Here is a 25,694-nt window from a genome sequence, read left to right on the forward strand (position 1 = left end):
TTAAAAGCATGAGCCAGCACACATGGCCCTCTATCTCTGATAGCGTGTAAGGCAGCCATCTGGGGTCTGAACTACCTTCAAAGACTCTTTAGACGTAAAGTAAGATATTAAAGTAGCAGTACTTTTACCTCTGTGCCACAAAAAATATAATATTGTGAAAACAGACACCCTATAGTTTGCATATTAATAAAACAACATACCTGCTTCCAGCACTTTAGTGGGATCAAAAGTGGGCAGAGTCCCCTCCCTGACATCAGGACCATCTCCAGGCTCATCCTCTATCTTAAGCAGAGCCAGTTCCTGTTGAAAAGCTTCCACGTCAGGCCCTTAAAAGATAAAAAGCTCATCAGTTTACAAATGAAAACATGAACTATGAACGAGGAAATGATAATGTGTATTCCCTCATCATTATGAAATAAAAACCTGTAGGCTAATTATTTCAGGAGTCTGTTGCCAGGAAAACAGGAAAAGCAGAGATGTTCAAACATCGCCCTTTCCTTTCCCAAGGCTGGCCCTAGACAACTTACTTCTCCCTTTTGTACTCGTTTGTTCTTATTCTTATCACATTAAATCAGTGATTTGTTTGAGTCAGTCCGACTAGGGTATGAGCTTTAGGCTACAGTTTGGCACTGACGTTTCCAGCACTTAGTAAATCACATAGCATGAGGAAGCATTAATAAATGTGTATTAAAAGTTTCTTAAAAAATACATGAGATGTCCGCAGATGGCAGACTAGGGAGCTACAAGGAGCCATTCCTCCACAGAAACATACAAAACGAAACAAAACAAAAAACAGAGAATGGCTGAACAAACCATACAGGAGCTCTGGAAAACACTCACAGGCTTACGACAACCGTGGAAGTACCCAATCAATAAAAAGGCTCTGTTAAAATCATAGGAAAGCTTTGTGGCTTTTTATGTGTCCTTGTCCCACCCCTCCCCACAGCAGCAGCAGGAAATCTTTAAGATTCCTTCCTAATGTTTTCTGGCATCCTGTAACTGGTATGTGATTTGCTTTAATGCGACCCCCAGAGCAAATGCCAGAGAAAAGGCAAGTAGGCAAGGCAAAAAAAACACTTTATTTACAAGCCAATGTGAAGGAGGGAGCCAGGTTCACCGGTCTCCGGCGGTGGAGGCCGACGAAGTCGCTCCGGCGTTCTAGGGCGAGGTTCCTAGGTCCGCACAGGAGCAGGGGCCAAGGAAGTTCACACCGGCGTTCTGGGAGGAGGTTCCTGGGTCCCGTGTACGAGGAGGGGCCAAGGAAGTTCGCACCGTGCGCCCGCCGGGAGCAGCTTTTATGCCCTGGCACCGGGAGAGGGAGGGCAGTGGGCGGGACATAGGCGGGTCGGGGCGGGTCGGTAGGCGTGGCTAGGCGGGTTCCGGTTTTTCTCCGTCGGAGGTCGGGTTGCACCTGCGCGGTCGACCCGCGTCTTTCCCGGGCACGGGAAACTTGACGGTGAAGAACCCAGAACTGCGCCATCTTGCCTCCGTTTGTCCAAACAGTATGTCACAAAATATAATGCATAAATATACTTCCACCACCCATAAGCATTATTCTCCACTCTCCCTTCACCTTGAACAGCAGGTGCTCCTTCATTTTCCATCTCCCCACTAGGTGCAATACCCTGATTTTCAGCTGGTGCTTCCTCTTCTTGACGTATTTCCTCAGCGGGCTGCTGGACCTAAGGGTGTAAGTGTGTGTGCGAATAAAAACTCAATAATATAAATACACAAACGCATACGTGCATCGAATCATAAATCTAAAGATATTCTTCCAACAGACATATATATATATACACATACACAAACACACACTACAGAGAGAGAGAGAGAGAGAGAGAGAAATATCCATATCCATACAGCTAACACCAGAATATAATGTTCCTGAACCAAACTTTCCTTCATGAGATGCCATCATCATTTTTTATCAGCATGGAACCCCTGGACCAGTGCATGTACACTAGCTCAAATACATTTTGTCAAATAAGTTGTCTTAATAGAAAACATCAAATGTTAAAGGACTCACAATCACAGATTCAACCGGCTGGGAAGACTCTTGGTCATTTCCTCTTTCTGAGGATTGGGATCTTCTTCTTACATGCTCACTCATATTTCCCACTGAAAACAGAATACTGTTATTTGGAAAAAGTGTGTAAGAACTGAGCTATATATATGAACATTCCATGGCAAAATGGTGATTTATACTTTGAAAATTTTGAATTTATCTTAATTTTGAAAATATTTTCAAAATAATTCACAGAGCACTGATAAGTACTCACGCTTTCCAATCAAACTAAGGACAGATTGGTTTGTATCACAGTTGAAGAGGCACAGAAATCACCTTAACGCCATAGCAAAAGACAGAAGACATTTCTGAGTTTTGGTTTCACAATCAGACTCTCCATCATGAAGACATTTAGGAAAAAAAGGGCAGAGGATTGAAACGGAAATGACTACTGCTTTCGGCCCACTCCGATTTGCTGGCCCATTTCACCCCACACCCCTCCCACAATCGAGTCTTGCTGGAAAGCACAGCCTCACCCAATCCTTCCCATGACGTTCACGGCGGAGGTGAGAAATTGTGAAACAGAGTGAACAGTTATGCTCCTCAGGGGACACCTCTGCCAGGCAGTCCACAGACCTCAGGGCCGCAGTCACCAGCCCACAGCGTTCCCAGTTCCCAGGCCCCTTCCTTACCCAACACGCTGTCCCTTCCCGCGCCCCTACCGAGGAGTCTAGAAACTGTCCTGTCTCAGAGGGTTCCAGGAGTTTCCGGGACTCAGACACCTCTAACAGCACCCGCAGCACTCGCCCCATCTTCACCAGAGCCCTCCCCTCTGCGGCCCACCTTCCTCCCTCGTCCCAGCCCAGCCATAATGACGAGTCCCATGGTGGCATCGCGACCTGGGTGGAGCTGGATGAGACCTTTTTCCCTCAGAAGCCACGGACTGTGCCGCAGGACCCGTCCAAAGCCAGCTGGCTCCTCCACACATTCACTCACAACTAATTTCCCAGGAAGACCACTCTGCGGACCTACCGGCTGAGTCTCTGTCTGTGAGAAAGAAATCAAGATGGCGGAAAGAACGAAGACACAACCTCTCCCTCCAGAGCTCTGCCTGGGCGGAAGGTGGGCAGCAAGGCGCATGCGCAACAACAGACACGCCTAGCAACACACACGCGCAGCAACAGGTCTGTTCAGCATGCGCACTGAGGGGGGCATTCGCCTCGTGACTGAAGTTTTCGTGAGTGAAGTTTTCCTGCCTCTGTGGAGAACCTAAACCACCAGCGCGCCTGACATCGAAAATGAACTTGCAAAGCAGTTTTCTTTTTCCCACACCCAACCTTTCTTTCCCTTCCAGTGGCTTTGGAGAATATGAGCCCCAGGTTACTCTAATAATGTGTTTCAGAAAAATTCACCATTACAGAAATAAATCTTAAGTATTTTAATACCTGTTTTATGTACGCTTCCAGAAATCATTTTCTTGCCTCCTTCACGAGTTTGCTGTCATGCTTGCAGTGGTGTTACCCACTCCAATACGATAAGACATTCATAGTTTTTGGTTGCATTATTGTACGTTCAAAATCATTGATCCAGCTGGACAACATTAAAGTGGTAGGAACTCAACCTTAGTTGATTCCCTGTTTCACCCACTGTTTTGAAATGGCTCTTTTATCATCACCTACATCCCCACTCAATTTTGTATGTAACTCTCTTCTTTTAATTTTCTTCCATGGAGTTGTTTATACCTGTACCCCTACTACGCTATCTTAATTGCTGTAGCTTAATGATATTTGAAATGTGAAATAATGCTTGCCCTCCCTCACTGATTTCTCCTTTTCTATCAATTCTGACACGTTGGTCTTTCAGATGAACTGCAGAATCATTTGATCACGTGCTAAAATATTCCTGTTGAGATACCAGTTACTATTTTTGTATCACATGTTAACTCCACCACAATAGCCATCTTTCTATTTTAGAATCTCTCAATCAAAAAATAAAACAAAGCAACTCCTCAATTCCTCAAGTCTTTTAACATATCCCACACAATGACTGTGTTATTTGCTTCATATTAGTTCTTCACATTCAAAATAATTTAGTCATGGCCATTTTTGTTTTTCATAAAACTGCTATAGAATACACCTTCTTTTTCCCAGGACATGGATCATTCTCAAGGACAAGACCATGTGTTAGGTCTCAAAACATTAAAAACGAAAAAACCTGAAATAATATCATGGATCTTGTCAGACCACAGTGGCATAAAACTAGAAATTAATAACAAGAGGAATTTTGGAAACTATACAAATACAGGAAAACTGAATAATCGGATCCTGAATGAATAATGGGTCAATGAAGAAACTAAGAAGGAAATTTAAAAATTTATTGAAACAAATGACGATTTCCATATTTCCACAATATACCAAAACCGATGGGATAGAGCAAAAGCAGTACTCAGAAAGAGGTTTATAGCCATAAGTGCCTACAACAAAACAGGTAAAAACTTCAAATAAACAATCTAACCATGCATCTTAAAGAGCTGCAAAGAAAGAGCAAACCAAACCAAAAATTAGAAGAAAAGAAATAATGAAGACCCAGGCAGAAATAAATGAAATTGAAATGAAAAAAACCCCACAAGAGATCAATAACACAAAAAGTTGTTTTTTTGATAAGTTAATCCAAACTGACAAACCATTAGCCAAGCTAAGAAAAAAAGAGAGAAACCCAAATAAATAAAATCCGAAATGAAAAAGGATTTGGGAGGCTGAGGCAGGTGGATCACTTGAGGCCGGGACCTCAAGACCAACCTGGCCAATATGGCAAACTCCATCTCTACTAAAAATAAAATTAATTAACCAGGCATGGCGGTAGGTGCCTGTAATCCCCCCTACTAGGGTGGCTGAGGCAAGAGAATTGCTTGAACCCTGGAGGTGGAAGTTCTAGTGAGCTGAGACTCTGCTATTACACTCCAGCATGAGGACAAAAGGAGACTCTGTCCCCAGAAAATAACAAAACAAAACAAAACAAAACAAAACAAAAAACAGAAATGAAAAAAGAAAAAAAAAAAAAAAAGAAATGAAAAACAAGACGCTACAAAACTGATGCTGCAAAAATTCACAGGATCATAACTGGCTACTACAAGAAACTCCATGCCTATAAATTGGAAAATCTAGAAAAAAATGGACTAATTCCTAGATACATAAAACCTCCCAAGATTGAACCAGGAAGAAATCTTTCATAACCTGAACAGACCAATAAAAAGCAACAAGATCTAAGCCATAATAAAAGTCTTCCAGAGAAGAAACGCCTGGACCTCATGGCTTCACTACTGAATTCTACCCAACGTTTAAAGAAGGACTAATACCAATCCTACTCAAACTACTTTGAAAATTAGAGGAGGAGGGAATAGTTCCAAACTTATTCTATGAGGCCAGTATTACCCTGACACCGAAACCAAAGACACATGAAAAAAAGAAAACTACAGGGCAAATCCGCTGATGAATTATGATGCAGAAATCCTCAACACAATACTAGCAAATCAAATTCAATAATGCGTCAGAAAGAATCATCACCTTGACCAAGTGAGATATATCCCTGGGATGGAAGGATGGTTTAACATAGGCAAATTAATGTATGTGATAAATCATATCAATGGAATGATAGATAAAAACCATATAATCATTTCAACTGATGCTGAAAAGCATTTAATAAATCTCAGTGTGTCATCATGATACAAACCCTCAAAACACCAGGGAAAGAAGGAACATACTTCAATGTAATAAAAGCCATATACCACAGACCCACAGCTAGTAATGAAGTGCTTCGATGTCTGGGGTAACACCCAGAGTTCTTGGACTCACAGTCAAGGAAATCAAGGACATGGGCACACCAAGAGTGAGGTTTACAGCATAAAATTAATAGGAGAAACAAGAGAACAGCTTTCTACTGCAGAGAGGGGTCCCAGAAAAAAAACAGTTGCTATCCTGCAGTGAAATGCAGGGGTTTTTATAGATGAGCTAGTGGGGAGGCAGTATCTGATCACCTACATAAGGTACAAACAACTGGTTAGGACCAAATGTACCATCTGCATAGGGTGTGAATCTCTTGCAGCCCCCACCCTAATCTTTCATTATGCAGGTGGGTCCTCAGCCTGGGCTAATCCATGTTGCTCATTTCGTTCTTACTGTGCATGTGCTAAAAAAGGGGAGGTGAAAAGCCCATGGTGGATATGCCTGGCCCCACATGGCCTTTTCTATCTGTGCAGCTGTTGGCATCCCCCTAGGAATGCTTCCAGCTTTCTTTCTATCTATGATAGAAAATCAATGTACCAACATTTTATCTCCATGTACCATCTCAAACATAGGATTTAAACATTCAAAAAAGATACAATTCTCAAGAGTATTAAAGATCCAGAGACAAATTTAACAAAGTGTGCAAGGATTCTTTGCAGAAAGTGTAAAACTTTATTAAGAGAATGCTACCAGTCAAATTCCAGCATAACAATAACATTCTTGGTTTCAATCTTCATTTGTCTTGGTGTAAATTTATGGTTGCACATCACCTATAACATGAATATAAAACTAGGACCCGTTACTCAGCAGATTTTTATTTATATGACACTAGAGGTATACAACTACCGTGTTGATGAACTAGTATCAGAACCCTGAGAGTGACCCTTTAGCCTACATCCAGGTAGCCTCTGAATAAACTCTGAAGGTAGACTTCCAGGCATACAAACAATATTTTTAATTCATGCCACTTTTTCTAGTAGAATAAGGAAACAAAGAGACTATTCAACTTCAGAATGAATTCAATCCAGTGAATCTATTTGTATGTATAAGTGGAAAGCAAAAAAACCAACAAACAAAAAAACGCAGGGGGCACGCCCAAGATGTTCGAATAGGAACAGGTCCAGGCTCCAGCTCCCAGCATGAGTGACAGAGAAGATGGGTGGCTTCTGCATTTTCATCTGAGGTACCGGGTTCATCTCACTGGGGAGTGCCAAACAATCGGTCCTGGTCAGCTGGTGCAGCCCGACCAGGAGGGCTGAAGCAGGGCGAGTCATCACCTCACCTGGGAAGCGCAATGGGGAAGGAATCCCTTTTCCTAGCCACGGGAAACTGGGACACACAACACCTGGAAAATCGGGTAACTCCCACCATAATACTGTGCTTTTCCAACGGTCTTAGCAAAAGGCACACCAGGAGATTATATCCCACACCTGGCGCGGATGGTCCCACCCCACAGAGCCTCCCTCATTGCTAGCACACCAGTCTGAGATCTAACTGCAAGGCGACAGCAAGGCTGGGGGAGGGGTGCCCGCCATTGCTGAGGGTTAAGTGGGCAAACAAAGCCACCAGGAAGCTGGAATTGGGTGGAGCCAACCACAGCTCAAGGAGGCCGGCCTGCCTCTGTAGACTCCTCCTCTGGGGACAGGGCATAGCTAAACAAAAAGCAGCAGAAACCTCGGCAGGCGTAAATGCCCCTGTTTGACAGCTTTGAAGAGAGCAGTGGATCTCCCAGCATGGAGGTTGACATCTGAGAACGGACAGACTGCCTGCTCAAGTGGGTCCCTGACCCCTGAGTAGCCTAACTGGGAGATATCCCCCAATAGGTGCAGACCAACACCTCACACCTCACACGGTGCGGTACACACCTGAGACGAAGCTTCCAGAGCAAGAATCAGACAGCAACACTCGCTGTGCAGCAATATTGTATCTTCTGCAGCCTCTGCTGCTGATACCCAGGCAAACAGGGTCTGGAGTGGACCTCAAGCAAACTCCAACAGACCTAGAGCTGAGGGTCCTGAGTGTTAGAAGGAAAACTAACAAACAGAAAGGACACCCACACCAAAACCCCATTAGTACATCACCATCATGAAAGACCAAAGGCTGATAAAACCACAATGATGGGGAAAAAGCAGTGCAGAAAAGCGGGAAATTCAAAAAACCAGAGTGCATCTCCCCCTCCAAAGGAACGCAGCTCATCGCCAGCAATGGAATGACTTTGACGAGTTGAGAGAAGAAGGCTTCAGTCAATCAAACTTCTCAGAGCTAAAGGAGGAACTACGTAACCAGTGCAAAGAAACTAAAAACCTTGAAAAAAGAATGGATGAATGCATAACTAGAATAACCAATGCAGAGAAGACCTTAAAAGAGCTGAGAGAAATGAAAACTGTAACACGAGAAATACGTGACAAATGCACAAGCTTCAGCAACTGACTCGATCAACTGGAAGAAAGAATATCAGCGAATGAAGATCAAATGAATGAAATGAAGCGAGAAGAGAAGTGTAGAGAAAAAAAAGAGTAAAAAGAAATGAACAAAGCCTCCAAGAAGTATGGGATTATGTGAAAACACCAAATCTACGTCTGATTGGTGTGCCTGAAAGTGACGGAGAAAATGAAACCAAGTTGGAAAACACTCTGCAGGATATCATCCAGGAGAAGTTCAACAACCAATAAGGCAGGACAACATCCAAATTCAGGAAATACACAGAATGCCACAAAGATACTCCTTGAGAAGAGCAACTCCACATAATTGTCAGATTCACCAAGGCTGAAGTGAAGGAAAAAATGTTAATGGCAGCCAGAGAGAAAGGTCGGGTGACACACAAAGGGAAGCCCATCAGACTAACAGCAGATCTTTTGGCAGAAACTCTACAAGTCAAAAGAGAGTGGAGGCCAATATTCAACATTCTTAAAGAAAAGAATTTTCAACCCAGAACCTCATATCCAGCTAATCTAAGATTCCTAAGTGAAGGAGAAATAAAATCCTTTATAGACAAACAAATGCTTACAGATTTTGTCACCACCAAGCCTGCCTACAAGAGATCCTGAAGGAAGCACTAAACATAGAAAGGAAGAACTGGTACCAGCCATTGCAAAAACACATCAAAATGTAAAGTCCATTGATGCTAGGAAGAAACTGCATCAAATAATGAGCAAAATAACCAGTTGACATCATAATGACAGGATCAAGTTCACACATAACAATATTAACCTTAAATGTAAATGGACTAAATGGTCCAATTAAAGACACAGACTGGCAAATTGGATAAAATGTCAAGACTCGTCAGTTTGCTGTATTCAGGAGACCCATCTCACATGCAGACACACACATAGGCTCAAAATAAAGGGATGGAGGAAGATCTACCAAGCAAATGGAAAACAAAAAATAGCAGGAGTTGCAATCCTACTCTCTGATAAAACAGACTTTAAACCATCAAAGATCAAAAGAGACAAAGAAGGCCATTACATACTGGTAAAGGGATCAATTCATCAGGAGAGAGTTAACTATCCTAAATAAATATGCACCCAAAAGAGGAGGACCCAGATTCATAAAGCAAGTCCATAGAGACTTACAAAGAGACAGACTCTCATACAATAATGGGAGACTTTAACACTCCACTGTCAACATTAGACAGATCAACGAGACAGAAAGTTAACAAGGATATCCAGGAATTGAACTCAATTCTGCACCAAGCGGACCTAATAGACATCTACAGTACTCTCCACCACAAATCAACAGAATATACATTCTTCTCAGCACCACATCGCACTTATTCCAAAATTGACCACATAGTTGGAAGTAAAGCACTCCTCAGCAAATGCAAAAGAACAGAAATTATAACAAACTGTCTCTCAGACCACAGTGCAATCAAACTAGAACTCAGGAGTAAGAAACTCAATCAAAACTGCTCAACTAATGGAAACTGAACAACCTGCTCCTGAATGACTACTGGGTACATAACAAAATGAGGGCAGAAATAAAGATGTTCTTTGAAACCAAAGAGAACAAAGATAAAACATACCAGAATCTCTGGGACACATTTAAAGCATTGTGTAAAGGGAAATTTATAGCACTAAACGCCCATAAGAGAAAGCAAGAAAGATCTAAAATTGACACCCTAACATCACAATTAAAAGAACTAGAAAAGCAAGAGCAAACACATTGGAAAGCTAGCAGAAGGCAAGAAAGAACTAAGACCACATCAGAACTGAAGGAGACAGAGATACAAAAAATCCTCCAAAATATGAATGAATCCAGGAGCTGGGTTTTTGAAAACATCAACAAAATTGATAGACCACTAACCAGACTAATAAAGAAGAAAAAAGAGAAGCAACAACTACACACAATAAAAAATACTAAAGGGGATATCACCACCAACCCCATAGAAATACAAATTAGCATCAGAGAATACCTCTGTGCAAACAAACTAGAAACACCTACAAGAAATGGATAATTTCCTGGACACTTACACTCTCCCAAGACTAAACCAGGAAGAAGTGAAACCCTTAATAGACCAACAGCAGGCTCTGAAATTGAGGCAATAATTAATAGCCTACCAACCAAAAAAAGTCCAGGACAAGATAGATTCACAGCTGAATTCTACCAGAGGCACAAGGAGGAGTTGGTACCATTCCTTCTGAAACTATTCCAATCAACAGAAAAAGAGGGAATCCTCCCTGACTCACTTTACGAGGCCAACATCATCCTGATACCAAAGCCTGATGGAGATACAACAAAAAAAGAGAATTTAGACCAATATCCCTGACAAACATCGATGCAAAATCTTCAATAAAATACTACAAACCGAATTCAGCAGAACATCAAAAAGCTTATCCACCATGATCAAGGGCTTCATCCCTGGGATGCAAGGCTGGTTCAACATACGCAAATCAATAAATGTAATCCAGCATATAAACAGAACCAAAGACAAAAACCACATGGTTATCTCATAGATGTAGAAAAGGCCTTTGACATAATTCAACAGCACTTCATGCTAAATACTCTCAATAAGTTCTGTATTGATGGAACGTATCTCAAAATAAGAAATATTTATGATAAACCACAGCCAATAGCATACTGAATGGGCAAAAACTGGAAGCATTCCCTTTGAAAACTGGCACAAGACAGGGACGCCCTCTCTCACCACTCCTATTCAACATAGAGTTGGAAGTTCTGGCAGGGCAATCAGGCAAGAGAAAGAAATAAAGGGTATCCTGTTAGGAAAAGAAGAAGTCACATTGTCCCTGTTTGCAGATGACATGATTGTGTATTTACAATACCCCATTGTCTCTGTCCAAAATCTGCTTAAGCTGATAAGCAACTTCAGCAGTCTCGGGATACAAAATTAATGTGCAAAAATCACAAGCATTCTTACACACCAGTAACAGACAAACAGAGAGCCAAATCATGAATGAACTCCCATTCACAACAGCTTCAAAGAGAAGAAAATACCTAGGAATCCAACTTACAAGGGATGTAAAGGACCTCTTCAAGGAGAACTACAAACCACTGCTCAGTGAAATCAAAGAGGACACAAACAAATGGAAGAACGTACCATGCTCATGGATAGGAAGAATCAATATCGTGAAAATCGCCATAGTGCCCAAGGTAATTTATAGATTCAACGCCAACTCCATTAAGCTACCAATGACTTTCTTCACAGACTTGGAAAAAACTGCTTTAAAGTTCATATGGAACCAAAAAAGAGCCCGCATTGCCAAGACAATTCTAAGTCAAAAGAACAAAGCTGGAGGCATCACGCTACCTGACTTCAAACTATACTACAAGGCTACAGTAACCAAAACAGAATGGTACTGGTACCAAAACAGCATGGTACTGGTACCAAAACAGAGATATAGACCAATGGAACAGAACAGAGCCCTCAGAAATAATACCACACATCTAAAACCATCTGATCTTTGACAAACCTGAGAAAAACAAGAAATGGGGAAAGGATTCCCTACTGAATAAATGGTGCTGGGAAAATGTCTAGCCATAAGTAGAAAGCTGAAACTGGATTCTTCCTTACTCCTTATACGAAAATTAATCAAGATGGATTAGAGACTTAATGTTAGACCTAATACCATAAAACCCTAGAAGAAAACCTAGGTAATACCATTTAGGACACAGGCATGGGCAAGGACTTCATGTCTAAAAACACAAAAGCAATGGCAACAAAGCCAAATTGACAAATGGGATCTAACTAAACTAAAGAGCTTCTGCACAGCAAAAGAAATACCATCAGAGTGAATAGGCAACCTAGAGAATGGGAGAAAAGTTTTGCAATCTACTCATCTGACAAAGGGCTAATATCCAGAACCTATAAAGAACTCAATCAAATTTACAAGAAAAACACAAACAACCCCATCAAAAAGTGGGCAAGGGATATGAACAGACACTTCTCAAAAGAAGACATTCATACAGCCAACAGACACATGAAAAAATGCTCATCATCACTTGCCATCAGAGAAATGCAAATCAAAACCACAATGAGATACCATCTGACACCAGTTAGAATGGCAATCATTAAAAAGTCAGGAAACAACAGGTGCTGGAGAGGATGGGGAGAAACACCAACACTTCTACACTGTTGGTGGGACTGTAAACTAGTTCAACCATTGTGGAAAACAGTGTGGCGATTCCTCACGGATCTAGAAGTAGAAATACCGTTTGACCCAGCCATCCCATTACTTGGGATATGTCCAAAGGATTAGAAGTCATGCTGCTATAAAGACACATGCACATGTGTGTTTATTGCGGCACTATTCACAATAACAAAGACTTGGAATCAACCGAAAAGTCCATCAGTGACAGACTGGATTAAGAAAATGTGGCACATATACACCATGGAATACTATGCAGCCATAAAAAAGGATGAGTTCGTGTCCTTTGTAGGGACATGGATGCAGCTGGAAACCATCATTCTCAGCAAACTATCGCAAGAACAGAAAACCAAATACCACATGTTCTCACTCATAGGTGGGAATTGAACAATGAGATCACTTGGACATAGGAAGGGGAGAATCACACACCGGGTCCTATTGTGGGGAGGGGGTAGAGGGGAGCAATAGCATTAGGAGATAAACCTAATCTAAGTGACGAGTCAATGGGTGCAGCACACCAACATGGGACATGTATACATATGTAACAAACCTGCATGTGTGCATATGGACCCTAGAACTTAAAGTATAGTAATAAAAAGAAAAAAAACGCATATACTTTCAAAAAATTCAACAAAACAAAACCCCAAGGGAAACAGATAGTTTTAAAGTATCATTTAAATATTTTCATATAAAATAACACTTGAATACAGAATATGTTTAGAACTGCCTAAGAGAGGAAATAGAAGAGTCACTATTAAATTGTTTTGTGTCTCTTGTGAAAAAGTGTATAAACGTTATTTGGACTAGTTTAGCCATTATGCAGTTGCTTTAAGTAGGGTGAACATTTGTAACTATTTTCACCAGACCTCCTGACTTTTTACATGCCTAAAAGCAGTTCAGTTTTTACAGTAAACTGAATACCCACGCTAGCTGTAAGCCATTACCATCACAGTTAACAACACAATTAAAATGATGTTTATTATAAACATGTTATGTATTGTTAAAAAAAAGGCCTCTATAAAATATCTGAAATTATTGGCTGTTGGGTAAATCACTTACATTCAAAACTCACAAAATGTTTCATATCTTTTTTAAAAATGACACATAAAATCATATATATTTATCACGTATAATATGATGCTTTAAAATATGTACACATTGTGAAATGACTACATCAAGCTAATTAATATCTGCATTACTTCAAATATCTGTGACGACACTCAAATCGACTCTATTAGCATGTCTCATATCTTCATATCATAATCCAATTAACATTGACCCAATTTTCTCCATCTCTTGAAGTCCTGGCCTCAAGTGATCCTTCTGCCTCGGCCTCCCAAAGTGCTGGAATTAAAAGCATGAGCAAGCACACCTGGCCCTCTATCTGAGAGGTGTGTAAGGCAGCCATCTGGGGTCTGAAGTACCTTCAAAGAATCTTAAGACATAAAGTAGGACATTAAACTAGCAGTAATATATCTCTGTGTCACAAAAAATATAATATTGTGAAAACAGACACCCTATAGTCTGTATCTTAATTGAACATACTGCTTCCAGCACTTTAGTGGGATCAAAAGTGGGCAGAGTCCCCTCCCTGACATCAGGACCATCCAGGCTGCTCCTCTATCTTAAGCAGAGCCAGTTCCTGTTGAAAAGCTTCCACGTCAGGCCCTTAAAAGATAAAAAGGTCATCAGTTTACAAATTAAAACATGAACTATGAACGAGGAAATGATAATGTGTATTCCCTCATCATATGAAATAAAACCTGTAGGCTAATTATTTCAGGAGTCTGTTGCCAGGAAAACAGGAAAGCAGAGATGTTCAAACATCGCCTTTTCCTTTCCCAAGGCTGGCCCTAGACAACTTACTTCTCCCTTTTGTACTCGTTTGTTCTTATTCTTATCACATTAAATCAGTGATTTGTTTGAGTCAGTCTGACTAGAGTATGAGCTTTAGGCAACAGTTTGGCACTGACATTTCTAGCACTTAGTAAATCACATGGCATGAGGAAGCATTAATAAATGTGTATTAAAAAGTTTCTTAAAAAATACATGAGATGTCCACAGATGGCAGACTAGGAAGCTATAAGGAGCCATTCTTCCACAGAAACATAAAAAACAAAACAAAACAAAACAAAAACCAGAAAATGGCTGAACAAACCATACAGGAGCTCTGGAAAACACTGACAGGCTTATGACAACTATGCAAGTAGCCAATCAATAAAAAGCCTCTGTTAAAATCGTAGGAAAGTTTTGTGGCTTTTTACGTGTCCTTGACCCACTCCTCCCCACAGCAGCAGCAGGAAATGTTTACGATTCCTTCCTATTGTTTTCTGGCCTCCTGTTACTGGTATGTCATAAAATATAATGCATAAATATACTTCCACCACCCATAAGCATTATTCTCCACTCTCCCTTCACCTTGAACAGCAGGTGCTCCTTCATTTTCGATCTCCCCTCTAGGTGCAATACCCTGATTTTCAGTTGGTGCTTCCCCTTCTTGACGTATTTCCTCAGCTGGCTGCTGGACCTAAGGGTGTAAGGTGTGCGAATAAAAACTCAATAATATAAATACACAAACGCATATGTGCATCGAATCATAAATCTAAAGATATGCTTCCAAGAGACATATATATATACACACACACAGAGAGAGAGAGAGAGAGAGAGAGAGAGACAGAAATATCCATATCCATACAGCTAACACCAGAATATAATATTCCTGAACCAAACTTTCTTTCATGAGATGCCATCATCATTTTTTATCAGCATGGAACCCCTGGACCAGTGCATGTACACTATCTCAAATACATTTTGTCAAATAAATTGTCTTAATAGAAAACATCAAATGTTAAAGGACTCACAATCACAGATTCAACCGGCTGGGAAGACTCTTGGTCATTTCCTCTTCTGAGGATGGGATCTTCTTCTTACATGCTCACTCTATTCCCCTGAAAACAGAATACTGTTACTTGGAAAAAGTGTGTAGAACTTAGCTATATATATGAACATTCCATGGCAAAATGGTGATTTGTACTTTGAAAATTTGAATTTATCTTAATTTGAAAATATTTTCAAAATAATTCACAGAGCATGATAAGTACTCACGCTTCCAATCAAACTAAAGACAGATGTGTATCAGTTGAAGAGGCACAGAAATCACCTTAACGCCATAGCAAAAGACAGAAGACATTTCTGAATTTGGTTTCACAATCAGACTCTCGATCATGAAGACATTTAGGAAAAAAAGGGCAGAGGATTGAAACGGAAATGATACTGCTTTCGGCCCACTCCGATTTGCTAGGCCCATTTCACCCCACACCCCTCCCAAAATCGAGTCTCGCGGAAAGCACAGCCTCACCCATCCTTCCATGACGTTCACGGCAGAGGTGAGAAATTGTGAAACAAAGTGAACGTTATGCTCTCACGGGACACCTCTGCCAGGCACTCTACAGACCTCAGGGCCGCAGTCACCAGCCCACAGCGCAGTTCCCAGGCCCCTCCTTACCCAACACGCTGTCCCTTCCCGTGCCCTACGGAGGAGTCTAGAAACTGTCCTGTCTCAGAGGGTTCAGGAGTTTCCGTGACTCACACACCTCTAACAGCACCCCTAGCACTCGCCCCATCTTCACGAGATCCCTCCCCTCTGCGGCCCACCTTCCTCCCTCGTCCCAGCCCAGCCACAATGACGAGTCCCATGGTGGCATCACGACCTGGGTGGAGCCGGACGAGGCCCTTTTCCCTCAGAAGCCACGGACTGTGCTGCAGGACCTGTTCAAAGCCAGCTGGCTCCTCCACACATTCACTCACAACTAAATTCCCAGGAAGACCGCTCTGTGTACCTCCGGGCTGAGTCTCAGTCAGTGAGAAAGAATCAAGATGGCGGAAAGAACGAAGACACAACCTCTCCCTGCAGAACTCTGCCTGGACAGCAGGTGGGCAGCAAGGCGCATGCTCAACAACAGACACGCCTAGCAGCAGACATGCGCAGCAACAGGTCTGTTCAGCATGCGCATTGAGGGGGGCATTCGCCTCCTGACTGAAGTTTTCCTGCCTCTGTGGAGAACCTAAATCACCAGCGCGCCTGACATCGAAAATGAACTTGCAAAGCACTTTTCTTTTTCCTCCACCCACTTTTCTTTCCCTTCCAGTGGCTTTGGAGAATATGAGCCCCAGGTTACTCTAATAATGTGTATCAGAAAGATTCACCATCACAGAAATAAATCTTAAATATTTTAACACCTGTTTTACATACGCTTCCAGAAATCATTTTCTTGCTCTTCACGAGTTTGCTGTCATTGCTTGCAGTGGTGTTACCCACTCCAATACGATAAGACATTCATAGTTTTTGGTTGCATTATTGTACGTTCAAAATCATTGATCCAGCTGGACAACATTAAAGTGGTAGGAACTCAACCTTAGTTGATTCCCTGTTTCACCCACTGTTTTGAAATGGCTCTTTTATCATCACCTACATCCCCACTCAATTTTGTATGTAACTCTCTTCTTTTAATTTTCTTCCATGGAGTTGTTTATACCTGTACCACTACTACACTATTTTAATTGCTATAGCTTAATGATGTTTGAAATGTGAAGTAATGCTTGCCCTCCCTCACTGATGTCTCCTTTTCTATCAATTCTGACACGTTGGTCTTTCAGATGAACTGCAGAATCATTTGATCAGGTGCTAAAATATTCCTGTTGAGATACTAGTTACCATTTTTATATCACATGTTAACTCTGGGACAATAGCCATCTTTCTATTATAGAATCTCTCAATCAAAAAAAAAGAAAAAACAAAGCCACTCCTCAATCCTCAAGTCTTTTAACATATCCCACACAATCACTGTGTTATTTGCTTCATATTAGTTCTTCACATTCAAATTAAATTTATTCATGGGCATTTTTATTTTCCATTCCATTGCTGACACGTGTTTGCTTTTACTCCACTATGTTTTTCACACAAATCAAACAATCTCTGTTTGCAAACTATATGATTTCATACCTAGAAAATCCCAGACTCTCTGCCCAAAATCCACTTGATCTTATAAACAACTTCAGGAAAGCTTCAAGATACAAAATTAACATACAAAAACAGAAGGGTTTCTGTACACCAACTACCTTGAAGCTCGAGCCAAATAGGAAACACAATCCCATTCACAAGAGCCACAAAAAGAATAAAATACCTAGGAATACAGCTAACCAGGGAGGAGAACCATCTCTAATGAGAACTACAAAACACTGCTCAAGGAAATCAGAGATGACACAAACAAATGGGAAAACATTCCATACTCGTGAACAGGAAGAATATTGTCAAAATGGCCAATCTGACCAAAGCAATTCATACATTCAGTGATATTCCTATTAAAGTACCAATGACATTTCTCACGGAATTAGAAAAAAAAAATACTTTAAAATTCATATGGAGCCAAAAAATAGCCCAAATAGCCAAGGCAATCTTAAACAAAAAGAATGAAGCCAAAGCATCATATTACCTGACTTCAGAGTATAATACAAGGCCACGGTAAACGAAACAGCATGGTACTGGTACCAAAACAGTCACAAAGACCAATGAAATAGAATACACAGCCCAGAAATAATGCTGCACACCTCACACCTATTACCATCTGATCTTCAACAAAGTTGACAAAAACAAGCAATGTAGACAGGACTCTCTATCCAATAAATGATGCTGTATGTAAAAGACTGAAACAGGACCACCTCTTATTAAGAAAAATTAACTAAAGGTGGATTAAGAAACTAAATGTAAAACCCAAATTCATAAAAATCCTGGAAGACCCAGGCATTCTCATTCTGGACGTAGGAGAGGGTAAAGATTCATAATGAAGACGCCAAAAGTAATTGCAACAAAAGTGAACATTGACAAATGGAATCTAATGAAACTAAAGAGCTCCTGCACAGCAAAAAATCAAAACAAAACAGAACAAAAAACAACTATCCACAGAGACAACACACAACACAGAGAATGGGAGAAATTGTTTGAAAACTATGCATCTGTCTAAGGTCTCGTATCCACAATCTATAAAGAACTTAAAGAAATTTACGAAAAATAAAAACAAAAAAATAAAAAGACACGCCATGTGCGGTGCCTCACACCTGTAATCCCAGCACTTTGAAAGGCCAAGATGGGCATATCACTGGAGGCCAGGATTTCGAAACCAGCCTGGCAAACATGAAAAACCCTGGCTCTACCATGAAATACAAACATTAGCTGGGTGAGGTGTAATCCCAGTATCTGTAATCCCAGATACTAGCGTGGCTGAGGCAGCAGAATAGCTTGAACCCAGGAAGTGGAGGTTGCAGTGAGTGGAGATCGTGCCACTGCTCTCCAGCCTGGGCAACAGACCGAGACTGCGTCTCAATAAACAAAACAAAACAACCCATACCAGTAAAAAGTGGGCCAAGGACATGAACAGACACATTTCAAAGGAAGACATGCATGAGGCCACAGCATATGAAATAAAGCTCAAAGTCACTGACCATTGGAGAAATACAATTCAAACCACAATGAGATATCATCTCACACCAGGCAGAATGGCTATTATTAAAAAGTAAAAAAATAAAATAAAATAACAGATGCTGGTGACATTGTAGAGAAAAAGAAACACTTATTCACTGTTGTAAATTAGTTCAACCATCGTGGCAAACAGTGTGCTGATTTCCCAAAGACCTAGGATATTATCCAGGAGAACTTCCCTAATCTAGCAAGACAGGACAACATGCAAATTCACGAAATACAGAGAATACTACTCTGTTACTCCTTGGGAAGAGCAACCTCAAGACAATAATCGTCAGATTCTGCAAGGTTGAAACAAAAGGAAAAACATTAAGGGCAGCCACAGAGAAAGATCAGGTTACCTACGAAGGAGAGCCCATCAGACTAACAGCGGACCTCTCTACAGAAACCTACAAGCCAGAAGAGAGTGGGGGCCGATATTCAACATTCATAAAGAAAAGAATTTTCAACCCGGAATTTCATATCCAGCAAAACTAAACTTCATAATGGAAGGAGAAACAAAATCCTTTCCAGGACAGCAAACGCTGAGGGATTTTGTCACCATCAGACCTGCCTTACAAGAGCTCCTGAAGGAAGCACTAAATATGAAAAGGAAACACCAGTACCAGCCACTGAAAAACAAACAAAAATATAAAGACAATGACACTATGAAGACACTGCATCAACTAATGTGCAGAATAACCAGCTAGCATCATGATGACAGGATCAAATTCACACATAACAATATTAACCTTAAATGTAAATAGGCTAAATGCCCCCATTAAAACACAGAGAGTGGCACATTGGATAAAATGTCAAGACCCATCGGTGTGATAGATACAGAAGACCCATCTCACGTGCAAAGGACACACAGGCTCAAAATAAAGGGATGGAGGAATATTGACCAAGAAAATGGAAAGCAAAAAAAAAGCAGGGGTTGCAATCCCAGTCTCTGATAAAACAGACTTTAAACCAACAAAATACAAAATTAGCTTGGCATGGTGGTGCACGCCTGTAATCTCAGCTACTATGGTGGCTGAGGCAGGAGAATCACTTCAAACAGGGAGGCAGAGGTTGCAGTGAGTGGAGACTGTGCGACTGCACTCCAGCCTGGGCAACAGACTGAGACTCTAGCTCAGAAAACAAAACAAAACAAAAAATATTACCATTAGAAAGTGGCCCAAGGACAGGAACAAACACTTTCAAAAGAAGACATGCATGCGGCCAACAAGCATATGAAATAAAGCTCAAAACCACTGATCATTAGAGAAGTGCAATTCAAGCCACAATGACATATCATCTGCCACCAATCAGAATGGCTATTATTAAAAGGTAAAAAATAAAATTAAATTTAAAAAGTAACAGGTGCTGGTGACGTTGTGGAGAAAAAGAAACACTCGATCACTGTTGGTGGAAGTGTACATTAGTTCAACCATTCTGGGAAACAGTGTGCTCATTCCCCAGAGACCTAAAAACAGAACTACCATGCGATCCAAGCAATCCCATTACTGGGTATACAGTCAAAGGGATATAAACTGTTCTGTTATAAAGACGCATGCACACATATGCTCACTGCAGCACTATTCACAATACCAAAGACATGGAATCAACCAAAAAGCCATCAATGGTAGACTGGATAAAGAAAATGTAGTACATATATACACGGAATAGTATGCAGCCATAAAAACGAATGACACTATCTCCGTTGCTGGAATAAGGATGGAGCTGGAGGTCATTCTACTTAGCAAAGCAAAGCATGAACAGAAAACTAAATACTCTATGTTTTCACTTATAAGTGGGAGCTAAAAATGAGAAAAAATCCACACACAGAGGAGAACAAGAGACACTGGGGCCCACCAAAGACTGGAGGATGGGAGAAGGGAGAGGATCAGGAAAAATAGCTCATGAGTACCAGGCTTAATAACTGGGTGACAAAATAATCTTAACAACAAACCCCCATGACACAAGTTCACCTGCATAACAAACCTGCACCACATGTATGCCTGAACTTAAAAGATACAAAAAGAATACGAAAAAATAGATTTCAAAACAAAAACTTTCAGAAGAGACTAAAAGATCACTATATAATAATAAAGGGGTCAATTCATCAAGAGGATTTTAACAATTTTAAATATATATGCACCCAACACTTCAGCTCCCAGATATATAAAACAAATCAATCAGAGCTAAAGAGAGAGATAGGCCCAATAAAATAATAGATGGAGACTTCAGCCCCCCACATTCAGTATTGGACAGATCTGCCAAATAGAAACTCAACAACCACCACCACCACCACCAAAAAAAAAACAAAAAGTTAATCTGCACTACAGACACATGGATCTAATAGATATTTACAGAACATTTCATTCAAATGCTACAGAATACACATTCTTTTCCCCAGCACATGGATCATTCTCAAGGACAAGACCATATGTTAGGTCTCAAAACATTAAAAAAAAAAACCTGAAATAATATCATGGATCTTGTCAGACCACAGTGGCATAAACCTAGAAATAATAACAAGAGGAATTTTAAAAACTATAAAAATACATGAAAACTGAATAATCTGCTCCTGAATGAATAATGGGTCAATGAAGAAGCTAAGAAGGAAATTTAAAAATTTATTGAAACAAATCACGATGGAAACACAACATACCAAAACCGATGGGATAGAGCAAAAGCAGTACTCAGAGAGAGGTTTATAGCCATAAGTGCCTACAACGAAACAGGTAAAAACTTCAAATAAACACTCTAACCATGCATCTTAAAGAGCTGCAAAGAAAGAGCAAACCAATCCAAAAATTAGAAGAAAAGAAATAATGAAAATCCAGGCAAAATGAAAATTCATTTTGAAATGAAAAAAACCCCACAAAAGTTCAATAACAAACAAAGTTGTTTTTTTAATAAGTTAATCCAAATTGACAAACCATTAGCCAAGCTAAGAAAAAAAGAGAGAAACCCAAATAAATAAAACCAGAAATCAAAAAGGATTGGGGAGGTTGAGGCAGGTGGATCACATGAGGCCGGGACCTCAAGACCAACCTGGCCAATATGGCAAACTCCATCTCTACTAAAAATAAAAATAATTAACCAGGTATGGTGGTAGGCACCTGTAATCCCCCCTACTAGGGTGGCTGAGGCAAGAGAATTGCTTGAACCCTGGAGGTGGAAGTTCTAGTGAGCTGAGACTCTGCTATTACACTCCAGCATGAGGACAAAAGGAGACTCTGTCTCAAGAAAAAAAAAAAAAAAAACAGAAAAGAAAAAAGAAAAAAAAAGAAAAAGAAATGAAAAACAAGACGCTACAAAACTGATGCTGCAAAAATTCACAGGATCATAACTGGCTCCTACGAGAAACTCCATGCCTATAAATTGGAAAATCTAGAAAAAAATGGACTAATTCCTAGATACATACAACCTCCCAAGATTGAACCAGGAAGAAATCTTTCATAACCTGAACAGACCAATAAAAAGCAACAAGATCAAAGCCATAATAAAAGTCTTCCAGAGAAGAAACGCCTGGACCTCATGGCTTGACTACGGAAATCTACCCAACGTTTAAAGAAGGACTAATACCAATCCTACTCAAACTACTTTGAAAACTAGAGGAGGAGGGAATAGTTCCAAACTCATTCTATGAGGCCAGTATTACCCTGACACCAAAACCAAACAAAGACACATGAAAAAAAGAAAACTACAGGGCAAAACCGCTGATGAATATTGATGCAGAAATCCTCAACACAATACTAGCAAATCAAATTCAACAATACGTTAGAAAGAATCATCACCTTGACCAAGTGAGATATATCCCTGGGATGGAAGGATGGTTTGACATATGCAAATTAATGTATGTGATAAATCATATCAATGGAATGACAGATAAAAACCATATAATCATTTCAACTGATGCTGAAAAGCATTTAATAAATCTCAAGTGTGTCATCATGATACAAACCCTCAAAAACACCAGGGAAACAAGGAACAGACTTCAATGTAATAAAGCCATATACCACAGACCCACAGCTAGTATTGAAATGCCTCATTGTCTGGGGTAACACCCAGAGTTCTTGGACTCACAGTCAAGGAAATCAAGGACATGGGCACACCAAGAGTGAGGTTTACAGCAGAAAGTTAATAGGAGAAACAAAGAGAACAGCTTTCTACTGCAGAGAGGGGTCCCAGGAAAAAAACAGTTGCCATCCTGCAGTGAAATGCAGGGGTTTTTATAGATGAGCTAGTGGGGAGGCAGTATCTGATCACCTACATAGGGTACAAACAACCGGTTAGGACCAGGTGTACCATCTGCATGGGGTGTGAATCTCTGGCAGCCCCCACCCTAATCTTCTATTATGCAGGGAGGTCCTCAGCCTGGGCTACTCCATGTTGCTCATTTCGTTCTTACTGTGCATCTGCTAAAACAGGGGAGACGGAAAGCCATGGTGGACATGTCTGGCCCCACGTGGCCTTTTCTATCTGTGCAGCTATTGGCATTCCCCTAGGAAAGCTTCCAGCTTCCTATCTATCTATGATAGAAAATCAATGTACCACATTTTATCTCCATGTACCATCTCAAACAGATTTAGGATTAAACAAAAAAGATACAATTCTCAAGAATGTTAAAGATCCAGAAACAAATTTAACAAAAATGTGCAAGGATTCTTTGCAGAAAACTGGAAACTATTAAGAGAATTTATCAGTCAAATTTCCAGCATAACAATAACATTCTTCGTTTCAGTCTTCATTTCTCTTGGTGTAAACATATGGTTGCACATCACCTATAACATAAATATAAAATTAGGATCCGTTACCAGATTTTTATTCATATGACACTAGAGGTACACAACTACCGTGGTCATGAAACAATATCAGAACCCTGAGGGTGACCCTTTAGCCTACATCCAGATAGCCTCTGAATAAACTCTGAAGGTAGACTTCCAGGCATATTAACAATATTTTAATTCATGCCACAATTTCTAGTAGAATAAGGAAACAAAGAGACTGTTCAACTTCAGAATGAATTCAATCCAGTGAATCTATTTGTATGTATAAGTGGAAAGCAAAAAACAAACAAAAAAAACGCATATACTTTCAATGAAAATTCAACGAAACAAAACCCCAAGGGAAACAGATATTTTTAAAGTATCATTTAAATTTTTGATATAAAATAACCCTTGAATACAGAATATGTTTAGAACTGCCTAAGAGAAGGAAATAGAAAAGTCAGTATTACATTTGTTTTGTGTCTCTTGTGAAAAAGTGTAAAAACGTTACTTTGGACTAGTTAGCCATTATGCAGTTGCTTAAGTAGGGCGAACATTTGTCACTATTTTCACCGGTACTCCTGCCTCTTTACATGCCTAAAGGCAGTTCATTTTATACAGTAAACTGAATACCCACGCTAGCTGTAAGCCATTACCATCACAGTTAACATCACAAAATACACTGATGCTTATTATAAACATGTTGTGTATTTGTTAAAAACAGGCCTCTATAAAAATATCTGAAAATTATTGGCTGTTGGTTAAATCACTTACATACAAAGGTCAGAACATATTTTCAAATCTTAAAATGACACATAAAATCGTGTATATTTATCATGTATAACATGATGCTTTAAAATATATATACACATTGTGAAATGGCTACATCAAGCTAATATCTGCATTACTTCAAATAGCTGTGAAGACACTCGATATATACTCTCTTAGCATGTTTCATATCTTTCATATCATAATCTAATTAACTTTGACCCAATTTTTCTCCATCTCTTGAAGTCCTGGCCTCAAGTGATCCTTCTGCCTCGGCCTCCCAAAGTGCTGGAATTAAAAGCATGAGCCAGCACACATGGCCCTCTATCTCTGATAGCGTGTAAGGCAGCCATCTGGGGTCTGAACTACCTTCAAAGAATCTTTAGATGTGAAGTAAGATATTAGAGTAGCAGTAATTTTATCTCTGTGTCACAAAAAATATAATATCGTGAAAACAGACACCCTATAGTTTGCATCTTAATTGAACAACATACCTGCTTCCAGCACTTTAGTGGATCAAATGTGGGCAGAGTCCCCTCCCTGACATCAGGACCATCTCCAGGCTCATCCTCTATCTTAAGCAGAGCCAGTTCCTGTTGAAAAGCTTCCACGTCAGGCCCTTAAAAGATAAAAAGCTCATCAGTTTACAAATTAAAACATGAACTATGACGAGGAAATGATAATGTGTATTCCCCCATCATTATGAAATAAAAACCTGTAGGCTAATTATTTCAAGAGTCTGTTGCCAGGAAAACAGGAAAGCAGAGATGTTCAACATCGCCTTTTCTTTCCCAAGGCTGGCCCTAGACAACTTACTGTCCTTTTGTACTCGTTTGTTCTTATTCTTATCACGTTAAATCAGTGATTTGTTTGAGTCAGTCTGACTAGAGTATGAGCTTTAGGCACAGTTTGGCACTGACATTTCTAGCACTTAGTAAATCACATGGCATGAGGAAGCATTAATAAATGTGTATTAAAAAGTTTCTTAAAAATACATGAGATGTCCGCAGATGGCAGACTAGGAAGCTACAAGGAGCCATTCTTCCACAGAAACATAAAAACAAACAAAACAAAAACCAGAAAATGGCTGAACAAACCATACAGGAGCTCTGGAAAACACTGACAGGCTTACGACAACCATGCAAGTACCAATCCATAAAAAGCCTGTCAAATCGTAGGAAAGTTTTGTGGCTTTTATGTGTCCTTGTCCCACTCCTCCCCACAGCAGCAGCAGGAAATGTTTAAGATTCCTTCTTAATGTTT

The 25,694-nt window shown here is 40.3% G+C and overlaps 1 protein-coding gene across 9 annotated transcripts in view; it reads right to left on the reverse strand.

Moving 5' to 3' along the window:
• Positions 1-142: 142 nt before the first annotated feature.
• PAGE2B (PAGE family member 2B) overlaps positions 143-25,694 on the reverse strand; it is a 98,122-nt gene continuing 72,570 nt past the window's right edge. Inside the window, exons 1-4 of one of the 9 annotated variants that reach the window (XM_033201755.1) lie at positions 2,728-2,848; positions 2,027-2,132; positions 1,574-1,682; positions 143-326 (exon numbers count right to left, since the gene is read on the reverse strand). In XM_033201755.1, the coding sequence (XP_033057646.1) occupies positions 184-326; positions 1,574-1,682; positions 2,027-2,110 (336 nt within the window). In that variant the 5' untranslated portion in view covers positions 2,111-2,132; positions 2,728-2,848 and the 3' untranslated portion in view covers positions 143-183. Of the gene's footprint in view, positions 327-1,573; positions 1,683-2,026; positions 2,134-2,727; positions 2,849-3,037; positions 3,147-3,953; positions 3,959-16,233; positions 16,356-25,694 lie in introns of those variants that run through there. The other 8 variants (XM_033201751.1, XM_033201753.1, XM_033201752.1 and 5 more) reach the window with 8 other exon arrangements.

The sequence above is a fragment of the Trachypithecus francoisi genome, unplaced genomic scaffold (assembly GCF_009764315.1).
Source record: "Trachypithecus francoisi isolate TF-2019V2 unplaced genomic scaffold, Tfra_2.0 Lachesis_group6, whole genome shotgun sequence".
In the NCBI taxonomy this organism is placed as follows: domain Eukaryota; kingdom Metazoa; phylum Chordata; class Mammalia; order Primates; family Cercopithecidae; genus Trachypithecus; species Trachypithecus francoisi.